Consider the following 21,012-nt stretch of genomic DNA (forward strand, 5'->3'; position numbering starts at 1 on the left):
GTTAAACACAAATTTTACCAAATGCAGCGCCATTTGAACCTCAGATTGTCATGAAAGTCACGTCCAGCCCGTCTGAAGCCAACGCTTAGGAACAGTCGGCAGGGGCGAACCTATACTACGCTGCATACCTTATGAGGAACTGGAGTGGGTACGATCATCCTACACAAGGGAAGCATGGGGAATACAAGGAGAGCAAGGGGAATACAAGGAGAGGAAGGGGAATACAAGGAGATCAAGGGGAATACAAGGAGATCAAGGGGAATACAAGGAGAGCAAGGGGAATACAAGGAGATCAAGGGGAATACAAGGAGAGCAAGGGGAATACAAGGAGAGCAAGGGGAATACAAGGAGATCAGGGGGAATACAAGGAGAGCAAGGGGAATACAAGGAGAGCAAGGGGAATACAAGGAGATCAAGGGGAATACAAGGAGAGCAAGGGGAATACAAGGAGAGCAAGGGGAATACAAGGAGAGCAAGGGGAATACAAGGAGAGCAAGGGGAATACAAGGAGAGGAAGGGGAATACAAGGAGATCAAGGGGAATACAAGGAGATCAAGGGGAATACAAGGAGAGCAAGGGGAATACAAGGAGAGCAAGGGGAATACAAGGAGAACAGGGGAGTGTAACTAGATAAAGAAGGGTATATTTTTGTGTGACGGTGAATATCCATGTTACCTCCGTCACCGTACTTAGTCAGAAAGCTGCCTTGCTACAGATCTGTGGGGCTTTCAAAGTTGGGCTTCTATTTCACAAAACAATCGCTAGTGAGTAGCAGTAGTGAGGGCAGTGCTACGTGGCCGCCCTTTTTTCAAGCAAACGTGCTGGCACTCGTTTAGAAGCAGAGGACCTGGAAGCGTGGCCAGTTAGTAGGGCACACCTCAACTCACTCCGTGGAATCTCTCGCTTTTGTACGTATGCGGAGAATATGAGGAAGGCTGAAAATACGAAACACTGGAGAATGCTGGGTTTGCAGTGAAAGACCTGTACTTGGGCAGAACACTACGTATAAATTAATATTGTACTGAATCTTCTTCCTCTGTTAAACGACGTTGCTTTAGACTTGTGACGTCAAATTTAATCTCGGAGGACGAACAGTTGAAACACAACAGGGCGGGTGATATGTAGGAGCCACCGCTACAACAACAGTCAAAAGGAGCACGTTGCCAGGATGCATCAGTGAAGTCACCTTTAATGTATTATTATAGTGCTAATCACATAATATTAGCTGGATATTACAACAGAACACGTCGGGAAGTTCAAGACGCTATTCTAACGAATCAGCACAAGAAATTAGTAAAAATGGCGAAGTTGAACGACACGAAATCCGGTTAGATTGGCACTAAACCAGAAAATCTCCTAGAAACTAATCGTGTACTTGTGGGAAAGCAATTGAATTATAAAATTAAGTAACATTTCTGTAACAGCACTTCAAACGATCAATTACAATATTTTTAAATCGATCCCAACGATATTTGTTTGTCAGCTGGCATCATTTCACATAGAGTAGTGTTACTGTGTTTTCATGGAGTACTTCACTGGATTTGAATACATTTACCGTACTGAGTGCGACCCTCCATATCCTTATTGTCATGCAATTTTCAATACGTATTCAAAACTGCATACAGTACATTAATCACTGCAAAAAAAAAGTATGGGCCTGTTAGTACGATAAATGCATATATTATGCAAGTACAAACACAAGCACAGTTCAGTAGTTACCATGGTAACGAATTCTGTCTACTCACCGGTCCGTGATGAATGACGTGTTGTCCTCCAGATGGCAGTGTGTAGCATTCTTGAAAGCTGCACCAACACTAACTAAAACCACAGTATTTCACTTTACACTGCACCAACACACGTTCTACCGTTCATTGTTGGCGGAAATGCCCTTGCTGTATTCCTTTGGTAAAAATTTATTTTTGAGTTATTTGAACTTGTACACCACTTCGAAAATAAGACCATCACTGCCTGCATGGACCGGTGTGAACGACTGAGTTTGGGACGCAGTACTAAACAAAAATATGAACAGTCGTTTGTGCATGTTGTAGTTCTATTACTTGCATAAATCTTTATTACCCGTAATTTTCAACGTCGTTTTTTAGCGCGAACTTGAATACACGGTGTAAAATCGAGGTGATTTTTTTATGCTAAAGACGGTATTTTCCCTGCTCAAAAATGTTGTCATACAAATTTATGAATAATATTCGTATAAGAGTATTTTCCTAAAATACCACTATTTTTGTTAGTTGGTTATTTAGCGTCGACGAAATTGGTGATAGCGAGATGAAGCCGAACATTTACCATAGATTACCTGATATTCGCCTCACGGTTGGCGAAAACCTCGGAAAAAAACAACCGGTAATCAGCCTAAGCGAGAATCGAACCTGCGCCCGAGCGCGACTGCGGAACGAGGAAGCCTATTTCTCTTGGACCAAAAATAATATATAAAGTTATTTTATCGTGAAACAAAAGAACAAAAATTGAATGAAGCAAAAGAAAATTGTGTCTACTTAGATATAGCTAACTTTTGTAGATAATTACCATAAAACTGATGATAATGATGAAAAACACGCTCTAAATCCCGAATATTATCGTATCAATGCGGGATATCGAAGTCGTGAGCTGATACTGCTGGTCACCCGCGCATTATTAATGAAAGTTGGTATGCCTGTAATAATTTAACCACAGCGATCTGCTTCTGATATGGCTCTTCCTTGTTTGTACTATAGGCTAGGGGACGGAAGAATAGAGCGGGTTGTATTACATGAGATCTGGTTAATTTTGTTATTAGGAAAAATGGCGTCAGTTATCGTGAATATCTCTACAGCCTATGATTAGATGCAAGGCATTGCGCTATCGAGCTGCAGACCTGTAAATATCGCCATAGTGCCGGGGAATTAAATAATATTTTACAACACTAATAATTAATTACGTAAGATGGGCCTGCATGCCCCCACTAACATTGAAAAATTATGACAGGTCTTGAGACCCGGACCTCCACCCAAAATACAGAATAAACACGGCTGCCCTAAGCAGGAATCGAAGCCAATACCAGCGACGTGTTTAGACTGATATATCTCGACGAAAGAACACGTAAACACAAAGACGAAAGTGATGTTAAGATAAGAAAATCTGACAGCAAGTAAAGGTTTAAATAAATTAAAGAATAATTTGGCAAACACGACTTGCGGCTAATTTCGTTATTCGACAATAAGTACAGCCTGCGTGTAACAACACGCACCTGTTGAGAGTATAAGTTTATCCTGAAAACAGGCTTAATACGCATTTAAGTAAACACTTGGAGCTCCAGAACACAACGAACACATCTCCATAGTTTGATTGTAGTCGCTATCACTATTATAACTAGACACCGTCCATTAGAACACTATCTGGATCACTTTTAACTTTAGTGTCCGTAAACACTCAGATCCACGTTTCACCGAATTAAAATACATAAACCATCAGACGCGACATCAATCCACACGGACGAACCTACCAGCAAGCACACGCGGCCAGCACTGACAGACAAACCGTACAGTTGGAGGGCTGTTCTTCCTAACAGTCTCTACCCCCTGAAAACTAAATTGATGGAATATAAAAACTAGGAGCTGTTATTTCAGTCATGCTGAAAATTATTTCGTATTACAATATTGTTGATATCTAGAAGCCCGGACTCCAGATATAAGGCCTAGTAAAGTATGCGTTTAATAATTTGAATTTATTTTAGCCGAAAAGATAAAGCTGGGGTGATGGGGGTATTAAGACAAATTTGTCATGCGTTCGATTGCAACTCGATTTGGCTGGCTAATGCAGCGATTTTCAACTTTTTCATCTCACGGCACACTGGATAATGTATATCAATCGCCGCCATTCTTTTGCAAAAAAAAATATCATGATTAAATGACTGACATCAATGTTTGTTTAAAGATAGAATTTATACATCTCTAAAGACTGTCTTTGAAAAAATACTAGGAAAACAAAAAGTGACTGAAAAGCGCAAAATGTAATAAGAGGTATTTACTTTCCGACAGAAGATTGGTTTCTGAATGCTCTAAAAGTCACCGCAGCCAGTTTTGAGTTTACAATAGTCCGATCGTCACCTCTGATTTGTACATCTATCATCAGGCAGTACATCTCACTTGACGATATGTATCAGAGGAAGAACAATTGTTTGTATGCATCTGAAGGCTGACTAGTGTAATATGTAGCTAATCAGTGATGTATGCAATGGAGGGAGAAAGGAACTGATCACCCTAATCCATTATCTCCTGGCTTAGTAGCCTCATGAGTGATGCCTTGTTGGTGTTGGGGTCTAGACCTGTTTTCGAACAGTTGACTAAACAACAGCGATATGATTGTCTCCTAACAACGAAATTACTTCAGCAAATGAAATGCAAAATTCCATCTGCAAACCTAGATCTATAGGAAACGTTGTGGCATTCCATCACAGGTCTGAACCCTGTATACTAACGTTCAAAGACATCTGACCCTACTAATCGATAGTGATCGATAATTTGTTGGTGTAAGTGTGGATTCTTTAGTTATTACTTCTATGAATAGATGGCGAAGATAAGTCAGTGTTGCCAATCGTACATAAACATGCCCGCATTATAGAATGCAATTTTTCATATCACTCTACAACACAGGGTTTAGGTGGAAACCGCTGATATTGTCAACTATGAGAATAATGTATCCTTAATCTATATCATTTTCCCCGACACCTTTTTAAATCGCCACAAGAATGGTGTCAACTATTGAGAACCAGCGAAACTCTTTCAAAGTTCGTCCATTTGTTACATCTTTGGTTCTGACTTATCCCGTGGTTAGAAAGTTCGCTTACACGATCATAAAATCGTAGTTCAGATACCTTTGCCGTCAGTGTATAGTGTACTTAGATGACGTGCTGAAAAAGAACGTTTTACGTATCGATATGCTAAAAACTTGTACTTATACGAAAAGCACGAAGTGTACAGACACGGAAATAAAATGTGGGCCGAGTCTTGGGAGCAGTCCTCCTAAATGTAGGCAAGAACTTCGCAAGACTGTCCACAAGTAGCATACATTTAGGCGCTCTTGTTTACTGCACATGCGCAATGCGTTGTATCTGGAATTTTGTAAAATTAGGCGCCCACTTCTTCCATCACTGTACGCCAGTCTGATGCAGTCTGATGCTCTGCTCTCATCACCGCCTTGTTTTCGTTTCTTTAAGGAGATGATTGACAATGAGAAACTGATTTCTCTGGCACCAGGACGTCTCGGGTTCCATTCTAGAATACTGACAAAATGCAATGGTTGCTCCACGTCTTTGGAACAGAGTATGCAACCCGCCGTATTCCTGTCTTCCTTCTTAAATTGTGTTCACCCAGTCGCTAGTATCAACCTCTAATAATAATAATAATAATAATAATAATAATAATAATAATAATAATAATAATAATAATAATAATAATAATAATAATAAAACACTTAGTCCACTGCTGTGAAGTAATGGGTTACGATGCCTGACCGTGAAATGAGAGGGCCCAGTTCAAACCCTGGTTGAGGTTTTCTGGGATTTTCTCTCAACCCATTAAGAGCAAATGCTGGGTAACTTTCGGCGCTGGACCGCGGACTCATTTCGCCGGCATTTTCACCTTCATCTCATTCAGACGCTGGATGACCACAGCAGTTGACAAAGCATAGTAAAATAACTAACTAGAAACACCTAGTTCATGTAGTATTTCATTAACACCGTTGCCGTGGAAACCAGGGCATAGTTGGCCTCGCTGACTCGATGCTGCCTCCTGTTTTGTGACGTCACAAAGCTTCCAGTTGGCTATCACTGCATACCCAGCTTCTGCTCTTTTTTACAGAGATGAACACAACCGAAGGTCAATTTAGAACTGTTAAATTATTTTCATTTGGAAATGTCATAACCAGGGAGCGAAACTTGTTGCCCGATGAAACAGGTTATCTGTTGATTGACCAAGATAGTAGCCATGGTCAGCAGTGGAGGGGGATAGGCAGAGACCACAGATTTCCGTGTAATGATTTGAAGCGTAGAATGAATATAGTAATCTATAATGATGTGGGGGAGTCGGTAGGCAGATTAATTCACCATTTCAGTTTGGACTTAAAGACTGACATACAAGAATTATTTAGCATGTCAGTAAATTGGTGATTCAGAAAATTGAAAAAATATGAACTGCATGATTCATATTCATTCTTTGGAAATTTAAAAGACTTATTCAACCCAGAAAAATTGTACAGATAAATGTTCATAATGTTAATGCACTCACAGAAAGGGTTAAACAGTAAGTTACATCAAGGATATAAAATGTACTGATTTCTTACTTTGAAGAAAAATAGTTTTCAAACAATCATCCAACACTTTCAATGTTAAACTTGACGTGATTGAGGCATTACGAGCTCTCATGTTGAATTACGCTGCATTTACACCTGCTATGTTGAAATGTGTCTGGGTTCCTTGTGCAGAAAGCGAAATGTAATATTTTTATTAGGTTTTTTTTTCTAAATTAATACGGAATTCTGCGGTCTGTAGCCTATGACATTATTCAGGATTGGCAAACTTAATAGCTTTTGGGGGCCAAATTTAATTTCAGCAACTCCATTAGGGGCCACATCATGCCTCATGTTCACGCGGAAATAAAAAATACAAATTAAAATGCGTATGGTTTAACAAGCAGAAAAGCCACAAAATAGTGACAGAAAAAAAAAACCTTCCTCTTTGACCAGAAATGAGCACAAAACTCTTATGGAACACACTGTAGTTTCTGTGGTTCTTTCTTGAATAACAGAAATCCCTGCACACACGCTGTTTAAAGCTAGCAATGTGGTTTCTGAACATGGGAAACCAAGGATTTAAAATCCACTCGAGGAATACGTGATAACACGGCGGATATCAGGTAATCTATGGCGAATCCTGGGCCTCTTCTCGCTGTCCTGTACGCTAAATAGCTTACAGTGCGTACATTTTATCTTTCCCCGCTCACAATCTAGAACCCACGCGGCAATGCACACATGCGAGTGTGGGAAGATAAAAGGTATACACTGTAGTAGTAGATACAGCGTCGTTAAATAACCAAACACTTGAACACATACTGAGCACTGTGGTTTGTGGTCTTTATTAATAGAGAAAACCCATCCCTTGTCAGTCAGCTTCCAGGGAACGGTCACTGTTATTTTGATGGCGTTCTTCCTTCTTAACTACTTCAGTCTTTTGTTTTAATTTCGTCAGTTGATAGCTCTTGGAGTAGAGTTGCAGGGGGCGTATTTTTCTCGTTCTGGAACTTCAACACATCTTCCAATGTCATTAAAACACAAGTTGAAGCTTTAAAGAGAATATCCAATACAGTGGCAACGCGTACAGTCAACTGAAAAAGCACTAAACTTGTCCAACGTCCTGATAGAATGTTGTTGTTGTTTTCTAATGCCAGGATTTGACAATAAAGTCATTTGACCTCTTGCACTCCAATATTTTTCAAAGATATTGTCATGGCCAGCCACTGAAGCACAGACTTTTGAGGTGTTCCGAATCCATTTCTTGGTTTGAGTTTCACAATGGGCAGTTAGGGGACTGATATATTCCAATTCTATGCAGGTGTTTGGCCAAACAGTCATGGCCTGTTGCCAATCTAAATGCAGCTACAGACGATTTTCGTGGTAAATCGGGAATTAACTTTGGATTTTGATGCAGAGAGTTCCATTTTTTCCCTGCACCTTGTGATAAAATGTCAGTGTAGCAGTAAGAGTTACGATTTTCAAAAACAAACCTCAGACTTTCTGGGGCCAGAATAAATCAGGTCGCGGGCCGCCAGTTGGCCATCGCTGATGACTCGTTGCAGTTGATAAAGCGTCGTAAAATAACGAATTAAAAAGTTACTCGTCGACTGCAATACAAAGCAAATAAATAGCAACCAACTACGGCACGGGGCACGACCCACGACCCTTCTATTGCACACAGTAGAGGGACTCGAGGACTTCTCTCTCCCATCGGCAACAAGTTTTGCTCCCTGGTCATAACTTTCCTTATTTAAAAGGCTGGAAACTTTTACAGGATTTAATGATACATCCTATTAAATTTAAGTATTTCATAATAATAGCCTATGTCGTGTTATAAATATGTTGGGTATCGATACAGAACGGAAAACATAATTACATACCATTCATACTGCCTTCTGCACCAACTTCTTGTTACGTAAATTCTTGTCAGAGGGCGTTCCTACAATGATCCGGGCATGTGTTATGAATGGCACTGTGCTTAGGTATCCATTTAATGAGCGTTAACTTTCGCTTTAAAACGATTAGTCTACACATTATGACGTCTTAGTTTACCGCCATATTTGAGGTTATGACTCGTGAACAGCCATGGACTCAGGAACATTTGAGAATGACCTTCTGTAATCAGTCTACACACATCGCCGTGGAATTGTTTCAAAGGCGATGGTAATAAAACAGTCTCAATTTGTAGTTGCCATGACAACTATCCATGACAAGATGGATGCAGTTTACTGTCAAGGTTATACACTGCACAGTACAGCCTGGTAAAAAACACGATGGCAGGGTCCCGTGCTGCAAGATTTGAACTGTAGCCCGTCCCCACTATATAACATGATCATCTTTCCTGTAATCCATCTTCTCTTAAATTTAAAATTAATTATGTCTTATTTAACGACGCTCGCAACTGCCGAGGTTATATCAGCGTCGCCGGTGTGCCGGAATTTTGTCCCGCAGGAGTTCTTTTACATGCAAAAAATCCACTGACATGAGCCTGTCGCATTTAAGAATGCTTAAGTGCCATCGACCTGGGCCGGGATCGAACTCGTAACCTCAGGCACAGAAGACCAGCACTGTACCGACTGCGCCACCCAGGCCGATATCTTTTCTTCGCCCGGCTGGTTCCTGAATCGTACTATTTAAAAATAACAAGTAATATTACAAGTTTAAGCCTACACTGAAATAATAATACAAGAAATACAATGAAATGACATCAGGTAAAACACAGAAGAGCATGTTAACTAGAAGGCACAAGGGCCGATGGTCTCTTTAAACAATAATAAAATAAAATGAAAAAGTATTAAATAATACTTATTTACTTACTGGCTTTTAAGGAACCCGGAGGTTCATTGCCGCCCTCACATAAGCCCGCCATCGGTCCCTATCCTGAGCAAGATTAATCCAATCTCTACCATCATATCCCACCTCCCTCAAATCCATTTTAATATTATCTTCCCATCTACGTCTCGGCCTCCCCAAAAGCCTTTTTCCCTCCGGCCTCCCAACAATACAATTGTAAAATAAATACAAAATATTACGCAATAATGTAATGGAGTAAAATATTATATACATAAATGATATTTTAGTTCTATTTGATTTATTGAAAGATTCGTAACATAGAAATGTATTTTTTTTATGTAAGAGAGAAATATCAAAAATGAATATATATGTAAAATTGTTGGAATACTAATCAGTATTTAAAATCAGTTGCAGTGCTTGCTATTTAAATAATTTATTATTGCAAGTTGCTAATTTTGAATGTTTTTAATGAAGTTGTTATAGAATCTCGGGCCGAAATCTCAGCCATGCCTTAGTCCTGCTTCAGAATTGCATCTGGGTTCAAACAAAGGACTGATATAATGTGTCTTCTTGTGCTGTAACCATGGTCGTGGCAGTTATTATTTTTGTGGTAATATTTTAATAAGGCATATATGTAAATAATAATTTTTTAATAGAAAAGCCGCCCTAAATAAGGGTTGGAATAGATCGGCCTACTAATCAATTCATAAAGAATAATCATTAAAACCAATTGCGTGACAATTTGAAAGGTAAAAGAAAAGATTAGGATAAATGATACGAAAACATAGGAAATCATTTACAATGAAAGTTTGTTGGGTACAAATGATTACTAATTATAGCTAAGGATGATTTTAACACGTGAGATCCTATGGCATCAATCGTTGCATCAGAAATTTTAAATTGTTTAACTTTATTTAAAGTTTCTCGTGGAATCATGTTGCGGGCACCGAGCATGAGCCCAGAAATTGTCCAACTGCAGTACATTAAATTCTTTGCATATGAGGCGTGTATGATAATCCATGTTTTCCTTAATACATATTTTTATTATTCTCCTCTGCAATAATATTAATGGCTTGAGTGAAGACTTCATTGCCCCACCCCACCCTATAATGCCATATTGTAGGATAGAATGAACTAGACTCAAATATATTTGTCTTAATGTTATTTTTTCCATGAAATGTCTTAGTAAAACAAATTCATAAATTGAGGTGTATAGTTCCAAAAGTCGACATCTGCCATTTTTATGAAAAATGAGTTACGATCATTTTTTTATTTTTGGGTTGAAATACATTGGAAAAACAATATTTCATCCTCCAAAACTCGTTATTTCTAACATAAATCAAGCTTTAAAATATGGAGTTTTTTGTTCCAAAACTCGACATAAGCAGTTTATTCCAAAGTCCGACATTCACACTTCCATTGTGTGAACTATGAAGGCCAGTAACGTTCCAGAAGTCGACATCTTTGCTCAAGACAAAGAAAGTGTGTGATTTCTTTATGCCACTAGTGTTTTCTTTTAGAATATAATTCTTGAGTGCACGGAACTTACTGGGAAAATCAACAATGGAACTTTAGCTGAATAAGAATAAGTTTCATTATATTGGTACTTCAGAGCTGTGCATATTTTTACAACGTGTTGACGTGTTGTGTGAGCTTCTTATAGAAGTAAAATTTTCATAGAATCTCGCATACAAACTTCGCCTTCAGAGCCTGGGCGTGGAAGAAAGAGAGTCGGTGATACAAAGAACTAGACAAAACACAGAAAAGGGGTAGGAAGTTAAGTTGTATGCTAACTGTAATGTTTGTCTTTACAGTGATTGTGCGATGCTTGCCTGTATTTGATAACTTTTTGTATTGATTATTGGTAGCTACTCTCTCAGAACTCAAAACTTTACCCATAAACCAATTAAGTTTTCTAACTCAGCGTGATATCAACCACTTTTACAAAGTGTTTTACAGCGTCCCTAATAAGTTGGTTCAAGATTAATTCATACTGAATACACAACAGCTGATCATCCTAAAACATATTCTGTTAACAGAACAATGAGACATCAGCGGATGGGAGCAGGTCGTGTTCTACCAGTTTACCGACAAACTTTCTTAAACTAGCATTTAAAAATTGCACTTCCGCCAGTAAAAAAGAAAAGAAGAGGATACATGTAGCAAGAAATGTGAAATAAAGTGATATGCTATGAAAGACTTCATCGAACAATTAGGTAAAATGAGTCGCTCCATTTCCTCCATACCAACGGATAGAATTTTTTATGGAATTGAGAAGGAGGCAAAGAAGATGAACATTATGAAATCCGAAGATTACTGCAATATCTTCAACAACAATGACACACCATAAACAAGTTAAGTATAGACTTTCCAGTTTATGAGTGGAAAACGAATATACAAACTGTTTTGAAGCCACCAAATGGCTGGCATTCCAAACTAAAATTCTGTAAAAGAATCAAGACAAAGGAATAAAAAATGGAGTTGCGATAAGGGGTGAACAAAACTATAGAAGAATTGTAAATTTGTACAAAGGATTTTCAAAAAGGGGGAAAAAGTGCTCTGGATGGAAAAATCACACTTGCACAAAAACACGTGCATAATTTATAAGGAAGAAGTAAGTAATGTTAACAAATTACTTAAATAAATGTTTAAGGTAACTGGAGAGACATGGAAACTTTGGAATATTGCAAGAATATCACAGACCGTATTTACAAAGAGGATGAGTGTGAAGAAGATTGACTATCTGTGAACCACAGGAAGAAGAGAATTTCAGGATTTAAAATGTACACTTAATGAAGGTTAAATATAATATTCTGATGATATATATATATATATATATATATATATATATATATAAATAAATGACAATTGTTTATTATATTCCATGGATTCAATAAAATTAATAGCTTTTTAGTATAAAATGTGGATTATTTATGGGTACTAATGTTATTAGGATTTCCAAAATCCGACTTAAATTTTATTGTTAGTTCCAAAATCCGACATATTCAATAGTTAGTTCCAAAACACGACATGTCCAAATTTAATAATCTAATAACTCTTACAAAAATACATACTTTTAGTTCAAACATGTAATTTTATCCTCAGCTTTACTATTAAAGACTATTATAAAAATTTCCTGCACATCTCAATACTGGAAATAGTACAGATAGTTTTTTGGTTTTTTCTCTAAACCACTTAGAAAGCAAATGTCGGGTTTTGGAACTATACGTAGCTTTATGTAGTTTAAGGCACAGACAGTTTATATGGCGATCCCATCGTGAATGTTGATCTATAATAATACCAGGTATTTTTACTTGGTCTGATTTCTTTATTTTTGGGCATCTACAACTTGCTAACTGAGAGCAATTGCTGTCATGGAGAACTAAATTTTGATTCAGATTCATCGAAGACAAACCTGATTTATTTACAGTACATTGGTGAAGTTTCGTGACGTCATGCTTAGCATCAAAGTTTTATTCAATGTAAACAGAAAGGTTTTAAGAAAGGGCAGACTGCTGTAGATCAAATTTAAATCAGCACAAAGAAATTTTATCAATTGTTCTGTAAATTATTGCTATTCTTACCATTATCTGTTATGATATTATTAGTATTATATCATTGTATCCCAGTACTGTAAGTATCTTATTGTCATTATCCTTTTTATTGTAATATTGTCTTATTGTTATTCTTCTTCTTTGTCTTATTATTTGGCACTGTCATCTGGCACAAGCTGATTTACAGTTGTACAAATTACATCGGAAAGACAAAAAAATAGTAAATTTACAAGCAATGTGATCTTGTATCCTGTTACTGCGCATGCTTGGCGTGAGAAACAAAAGAAAAAGAATTTCCATAGGGACCAGCGAAGACGAAGTGGGTGTCAGGCGCTTTGCACAGCATGCGGTCCGTGGACGTATCGGTACTACAGAGCAACGCTGTTGGAAGTGAATGTACTACAGGCCAAGTGGTGGCTGCTTATTTTATCTCGCAAAGGATAAACAAGTAATGGGCACACCCTGTAGTTGCTCATCGATTACTGACAGGCGCTGTGGCAACTTCTTATGCACATTTACGTAAAGATGAAAACAAGTTTTTAATTACTGTGGTATGTCTATGAAAGCATTTGATGATGTTATTGTGAAGATTGAATCCAAGTAGGAGTTGTGTGACATGCAGGATTCCTGAAACGGAATGATTGGCTGTGACGACAAGCGCCGATGAAATTCATTGTGCAGAGTCCTGAGAGGTGCTGGTTCATTTCAAGATGAAAATTTAGAAATTATTTAATTTTCACAAAACATATACACAATATATTTGATTTTACTTTATATATTTGTTATTTTTGTTTTCATTTAAAGTATTTCGATGGCATATAAGCGTTCACAGCCTAAATCATAATACTGTAATCTTCAAACACGTAACCGTCCTTATTCGTTGTCTGATCCTCTTGAAGAAATCCAGTGGACAGAGCAGAGGAAAAAGAATCGTTGGGGACGATGCAGATGGCGTCTACTGCAAGCAATTCAGATCTTGAGGTCTGTGGATGTTCTCCTGCAGGTTTTGCTGAAATGGCATTCGAGCGGATTGCAGAGATGCCTGGAACTGCATTGACACGCAAGACGGAACTTGGGATGAGGAAGGAGGGACACAGAGTTTGGGGAACAGGATGTGCGTAGACCTTCAAACGCATGATCACACTGAGCACTTCCACACGAAACTGCAATTTCTGATTTTCACTGAAATGTTTCAAAGTTGGCATAGCCGTGGGACTGAAGCCGGATGTCTATGGCGAGTCCTCGGAATCAACCCCTTTGATTTGATTACCTGGTTGGGTTTTTCCGAGGTTTTCACCAACCAAAAGGCAAATGCCTGGTAATATTTTGGCGAATCCTCGGACCTCACCTCATCTCACTACATCTCGCCAAAATATTGTAAAAAGTTGCACAAAATTGTAAAAATTGTAGAAAATTACTAAATTGTAAAACTATAAAAATTTGTAAAAATTGTAATTGTAAAATTTTGACTTGTTCCACATCTTAAAGCTTCATTTCTCATAAAATAAATGAATGAATGAAGAATGCGGGATCGTCGTCGTCCTTCTTTGTGCCTTCCCTCAGTAACTTCAGTGGTTCTTCTTCAAACAGATTTGTTTGTCCGGCTCTTTTCCGTGGAGAATATTTTATCTCCACCTCTTCCTGACGATGAGTCATCACCCACGGTCCCCCTCAAAGGATACACTCGGTTTGTTTGAGGCCCCTGTGATCGTAGCTGGTCGTGGAATGTTGCCATTCTTACTCTTCACATAGGCGCCCCTTGCTGTGTTCCACCGAGTTTGAAGTCTCTCCACTGAAAACAAAGAAAATAATACGAACGTTTAGCGTTACTTTTCACATTTGTTGCCAGTGGCAACACGCATGCGGACGAAATCAGACAATTTTAGTTTTTATTTTTCATTATATTTTTATATAGTTAGAATACAGAGAGATGGATGTTTCTTCAAAATATGACATCCCTAGACCTAATAGTTTTCTTTTAAAAATTCTACAAATTTATCGTTTATGAAGAACATTACTTTCTTTACGCAGCCATACCTGCCGAAGTCTTTAAAATTGAAATTTCTACAACACCTTATTTTAAAGCTCTTATCTTTCCGAACACACAGATTTGTAAAACATACTCGCTGTTGTATAAGATCAGGACGCAGTCGATTTAATCCTTATTTGAATTATTTCCACATAAACAAAATGAAAGCTAAAAATATGGCAAAACTGAAACATTCAGGACTAATTAATGCAGCTTTCAGATTTTTTTATTCAGGACATACAAGGACAGAAACAAAATATTAACATGCCGTCAATTAAGTTCCTATACAGCTGATACGAATGGCCTCCGTCATTCTTTTCGGCTTCTAGTGCAAGTCTGGGCTTGTAGCAGGGTGACGTTGAAGATGTCAGTTTGGTTGGGCCGTGGACCAGTTGGTGACTTTCCTAATTACTAGGGACGAATGTTATTAATTGTTTGTAACTTTGCTGAAGTGTTCGCGCTTTTTAATTCTCACAGACTTGTGCTTCATGTTGAACCACACGCGTTTGGTCGAGGCTTGTATCACGGCTCGATTGAGTGACATGTCTGCGCCCTCTACACCAGCGTTTCTCAAACTTTTCTGAAGTGGGGACCACTTTTTAAAGTCAGAACAGTTCCGCGGACGACCTTACTCTTGTTCCCTTCGAAAGCAAATTTATCATTTTTGTAGCATATTTTAATATCAATATACTTATATTTTAATTTTAAAATAATTAATTAAAAATAATTTAATTCAGTTAATTTTATATTAGTATTAACTAATTAAGTTAATGTTAATAGAAGAAAATTTCTTATATCGTCATCTGCAAAAAGAGAAATAAAAAAAATTAATGCAGAAAAATGCAGAATTTTGCATGTTCTATTATTGGTGTACGACGTACAGTACGTGACCATTTCAATGTGCAGACTATTAAGAAAGTCATAAATACATGAAAAGGTTCGGTACTTTGGTCCTGTTATGAATTCGGGTAGTCCTTAGCTGGGTTACAGGCACGGCGCCAGATGTGCAGGGAAAATATAGCGAGAAACACCACGTTCATAGTGTTTTAAATCTCTGTTTTGTTGCTGAGAGTAGAGTGGAAGTCAATAGATGGTTAGGGTAAATAAATGTCATAAAATGTCAGTACTGAGAGAAAAAGTGAAAGGCGATTGCCATGTGTCATTTCCAAACTCTGAGATTTTCAGCTATAGTGTGATACGCAATTCGTTTGAATTTTATTTTTTCTTCTGTCTTTTTTGAAGGACCACAAGGGCAGAACTCGAGGACCACAGGTGGTCCGCGGACCATAGTTTGAGAAACGCTGCTCTAGACCATCCCTGGGCATAAAGGGGAAAGGAAAAGGAAAGGGGATACCCCGCCCATGTCCTTCTCGCTTACTCCGCTTTAGAAAAAACACATTCGGGCAGTGTGTATCAGTGGTTGACTTTAGGTGACCAGCGAGAGCCGAAAGCTTTGATGTCTGCCTTTTACAAAAATCCGTCACGCGGCAATGCTTGCCTACCTGTGTACTCGCATCGGTCCGGAACATAACTGTCTGAGAGGGGAGTTGAGGGTAGTCTGTAGCTCCCCTTCATCCTCTATGAATAATCTACAAGCCTTACGTGTAATGCACACGGCTACAACGGATAAAGTTCCCACAATCTGAGGTTAATGATTTCAGGATATAATAAAATAACATTAGCATTCGGCTGTAGCTCACAGTGTTGTTACAGTAAGCATTTGAAATTCTGTAACTTTTTTCACCACGGATCACGGAACGGGTACGCATACTGCGTGCGGAGAAATGCGTATTCTGCGTCAAAAGCTTATGAGAAGGGAAATAGAATAGTGTGTAATAGTAGGAATTACCAAGACGCAGTGCTATGACGAAGACGACAAAAGTGAGTTTATACAAGATCGAGATTATAGGTTGAGAATGTTATGTCGGCCACAGGCAATGAACATGCCAGCTGCGATTCGAAGCAGAAAATCTGCGTTTTGTCACACATCGCAACAAATTGCACAAGAAGCCACAAAAAATCAGACTGGCCTGCCCAGTTGATGGACTGGTTTCCGATCGCAGTACACTTTCACGGTGGGCAATTGCACCACGCCACGCAGCTTCTGATTTAGATCGCGCACTGCTGAAAACTGAAATCTGAAACTGCAGCCTGCCAAGCAAGGGGAGACGAGGGTACTTGAGGGTATCGACGCCATTTGGGTGCAACAGCGTGCGTTCGATGTGAGCGGATGGGGTGCGACGTCACGCAACTCGTATCTACTGCAGTACACAATACGTGTGCAACAGTTGCTAGACATACAGGGTGTTCAAAGTTCGTATGGAATATTACAGAAAACGTTTTATGTAAAATCTGTTGGAGATAAACCAGACAATGTGATTCCAGTGTTCGGAAAAAAGTTAGATATTCAGGCATACAGGGTGTGATAGTGAATTTATTTCTTTTAATGGCATTACATATTCCGAATTTCCCTTAAATTTTACGTAAACTTATGACTATGTAGAAATTTTACCCATTCAGGGTTTCATATCTTTTTAACTATTTAGGAAACATGTTTCATGGCTTCAAACTTGACACAAATAAGTGTGTAAAATCATGTTGAGTTGGCCATAAAACAAAACAAAACACTATCTATCAGTGATTAAACTTTACCGCAGATGCTCAAAATGACAAATCATTGACAGCCAAACACGCCCCAGTCTATCAGGAAAACAGCCCATTGTAGAGGCAAACTTTTTTTTTGTGCAGTTTATCTCCAACAGCTTTTGTATAAAATTTTTATGTTTATTTAAAATAAATTTAAGACGTTATGGGTAATATTGGATACTTTTTAAGCACTCTGAATATATGCTGACCACGGAAACTAATGAACTTGCAATTAATAGTTGTAAGGTAGAAAACAGTATCGATGATTAGGCAGGCTTGATTCATCTGTCAGCGGCTCTGATGCGTGTCATTTAATTCTGACGAACTGAATCCATAATAGAAGAAAAAAAAAACAAACAAACAAATCGAGCGAAAACTGAACTGTTTCAGACTTAACAACGCCTGAAGTATTGGAAGCATACCGGATAGGTCAATATCGTGTAAATGAGAACAGCTCGCCTCACACTGCCCAATCACAGTTAATGGGCATAAGTGGAGATGATAGATTATCGCAATCGCGGAATTTGCCCGAATGCTGCTAAAATAAGAAATTATATGTTTGAAAAGACATTAAATACATCAATGTAGTTTTTAATCCGCGATAACGTGGGAATAGAGTAGGCTACGAAATGAGAAATGTGTGAAATGAGAGTGGAAATCACATTTTATGTGACTTTTGTGGCTTCGTAAAAAAAACAAAAAGGAAACGAAAAAGAAGACAAACAGAGAATTTGTCTAAAGGTCCTGTCACAGATATTTATATTTCTTTATTCAAATAGTTTGGTCACCCCTTCATGTTAGCTATCACAGTATGAATAGCACAGGAATGTGATTAACCTCATACCCTCTTTGCTGTTACCTGCATTATTTCCAAATTATTATTAATATTATTAATTACTGTTTTTTATTAGTTGTTTACCACTTCCACCGGGTGAATACATACATACAAACCAACCTCATGCTACAATATTGGCCGTGTTCATTCAATTTGTATGTGGTAGCGGTCTGGATGAAGTTACATTCTATCTTCCGGCATTTTTCTTAATGTTCACAACTTGACTGACACTAATTTCTTATGTTCCTTTAGTCATTCTTCTTTTTATTAGGCCTGTTTTAAATAATTTTAACTGGAAAATCTAGAAAATGTACCTATTAAGACATTAAAAGTTCCGTGATCAATTGATCAATCTCAGCCCCCCTCGCGTATGTGGTACCTAAGAGGTTACGTCCAATTTCGGCTTCCCCTTCAAAATTTTCTAGAGCTCCTTCAGGGGAGCAGCGTAACCCGGAGTGAGACTAGTGGCCAACAGGCTTGGAGCTCACATATTTAGTTTTGTACAGCCCCCAACCCCTTGCAAGGACGCGTTTTGCGTACCTTTTAAATTTTCCTCCCAATTCTCCTTCGATTTTTCGATTTTTTTTTCGATTAAAAGTTCTATTAAAATGCAAAAAAGATTTTTTAAGTGCTAAATTATTAATTTTCAATTGCTAAAGCTACCTCTAAGTATAAGCAATGGATAACTGGAAACTCTCGTACCGGCAAGGATCAGATGGTGGGAGTTTTATATGATTATACTGAATACTCCGCTGCCCACACTGGGACTAGGCTAATATTTAACAGATTCAAAGCGTGATATAAGCAGATTTCACTGTCATATTTCTCTAGTACTAGGCTACTAGAACAGCACATTCTTTGCTCTTTAGCCACACCCCATTTTCAAAAATTAAACACTGGTACGAAACGCCTTAATTACCTCTTAAAGAAGGCAAACCTGTAAATTTCCCATTACCACTCATACAAAACAATGAAGATAGATTAGACTTCTGCTTCAATTACACATGAGTTCGATCTCCGATTTACATAACATCGGAGACTGAAAAATTTTCCCGGGTTCTCGCGTGACGTCAACACTATAAACTGCATCCCACCATAACCTCCAACCCACCGTACTCTCCTCTTCTTTCATAAAATTGTGATTCACGGTAAACGTACGAGCTGCGGTGATACCCAGTGAGGCGATGTGCCTGCAAGGAATGTTCCCTCTGGACGAGCTGGAAGAGGGACGCTCGCGTTAAGGGCCCACTGTAGCATCCTGGACGCTCGCAAGCTGATCCTCTCCTTTGTACATCGAAGCACTGTCCTTCCATTCCTTCACACACTGGCACAAGTTCAACTAATTTCAATCGCTGCCTTCATTTGTGCAGGTCGCCATGACAGCGGGGAGGCCGCCCTCGAGGTGCCTGCAGGCGCTCCGGCTGGCCCTGACCCTCCTCGCCGCCGCCCTGCACAGCGCCCTCAGCGTCGTCAAGTCCACGTACCGCCTGCTGCGTCCGCAACCCGCCAAGTCCCTCGCGGGAGAGGTCGTTCTGGTGTGTACAGAGAGAGAGAGATACATTGTCCTGCCTTTTAGGTGTGAGGCCTGCGTCCGCCAGGCACGGCGCATCGTCCTGCTTTTTAATGCTGCTGGACATAAGAATGCAAAATTTTCGCGATTCAAGATTCTACTGTTTGGCCAGGTCTGCAACCCTCGAACAGTATGCAGTTAACGTGACTGACGAAGAGCAATAGTATTCCTTAGACAGACGATGGGCCAACTTCCTGAAGAAGCATTCAAATCCTGAGTTAAGCTCCGAACTTCTTCATATCTGCAATTTTCACTTGCAATACCAAGCCACAATGCACATGTGGGGAGGGTATTTTCTCTCATCATTTCTCAGTGGACCAAGATAAACCGTCTTTGTGTGGAGTCCATCAGAGGAATTGTGTTTGTGAAATATATTCTAAAGCCCGGTTCAGACGGTGCGTGTTTCTGTGATGGATTCCAAGGTGGCAGCGCGGATTGGTAGCCTGCGTGCTGACTGGCTGGCTCCCGTGTTGCCTACGGTGATGGTAGTTGTTCACACGGAGCTGGCTCTTTTCACAGTTCAAATTGGAAAGTCATCTGCTGCCAACACTCATGGTTAAAAAGAAACTAAACCGTGAATGGAAAACTAAAGTCCTGCATTAACAGTAGTAAATGTCGTAATAAAGTAATTAAGCCATAAGTTCAAAACAGCTAAAGTCCGATATTTAATTGTTGTTTCTTACAAACTAAAGAATATAGAAAAAACAGGTTTAGTTGGAAAACAACGAACATGGGGACATGGTTTCAGTGGTGATATTATAGGATCCAGCCTGCAAACCATCACGAGAAATAGCAAGGAACCTACCCTCGAAATCCAGCAAGCTAGCCACCCACGGAGCCACCAAAGCGCATTACTTCCGGCGAGTGACCACGCAGGCTACCCATCCGCGCAGCCACCTTGGAATCCATCACAGAAACACGCACCGTCTGAACCGGGCTTAAGACATCTCTCTTGTACGGACTATCACATTTATTTACTAGATGACAAGCAACATTCATTGCTTAAAGAAATTACGTCGTCAGAGAAATACCCGCAACCAACTAATTAAAAAAGGTAAATTTATAACATAAATATTATTACTAATAGGCTGTAGTCGCTTGATCACCAAAGGATATGAGGACATCATGCAAGAACTTCAATTACATTCAGTCTGACAGTTTATAAACAAGTATCAGCTGCAGTGGAAAAACCGCGTCCAACGAATGAATCGGAATGGACTCCCAAAAGCCAGGCTGTAATACCGTCCCCGGGGGAAGAGATCTTTAGACCGCCAAAGAAAAAGAAAAAAAAAGGTGAACCGAG

The 21,012-nt window shown here is 39.0% G+C and overlaps 1 protein-coding gene across 2 annotated transcripts in view; it reads left to right on the forward strand.

Moving 5' to 3' along the window:
* Window positions 1-21,012, forward strand: part of LOC138691896 (short-chain dehydrogenase/reductase family 16C member 6-like) — a 215,359-nt gene that overhangs the window by 176,421 nt on the left and 17,926 nt on the right. For both annotated transcript variants that reach the window (XM_069814482.1, XM_069814483.1), the window contains one exon: window positions 19,510-19,674. In XM_069814482.1, the coding sequence (XP_069670583.1) occupies window positions 19,510-19,674 (165 nt within the window). The remainder of the gene's footprint in view (window positions 1-19,509; window positions 19,675-21,012) is intronic.

The sequence above is a fragment of the Periplaneta americana genome, chromosome 16 (genome assembly GCF_040183065.1).
Source record: "Periplaneta americana isolate PAMFEO1 chromosome 16, P.americana_PAMFEO1_priV1, whole genome shotgun sequence".
Classification (NCBI taxonomy): domain Eukaryota; kingdom Metazoa; phylum Arthropoda; class Insecta; order Blattodea; family Blattidae; genus Periplaneta; species Periplaneta americana.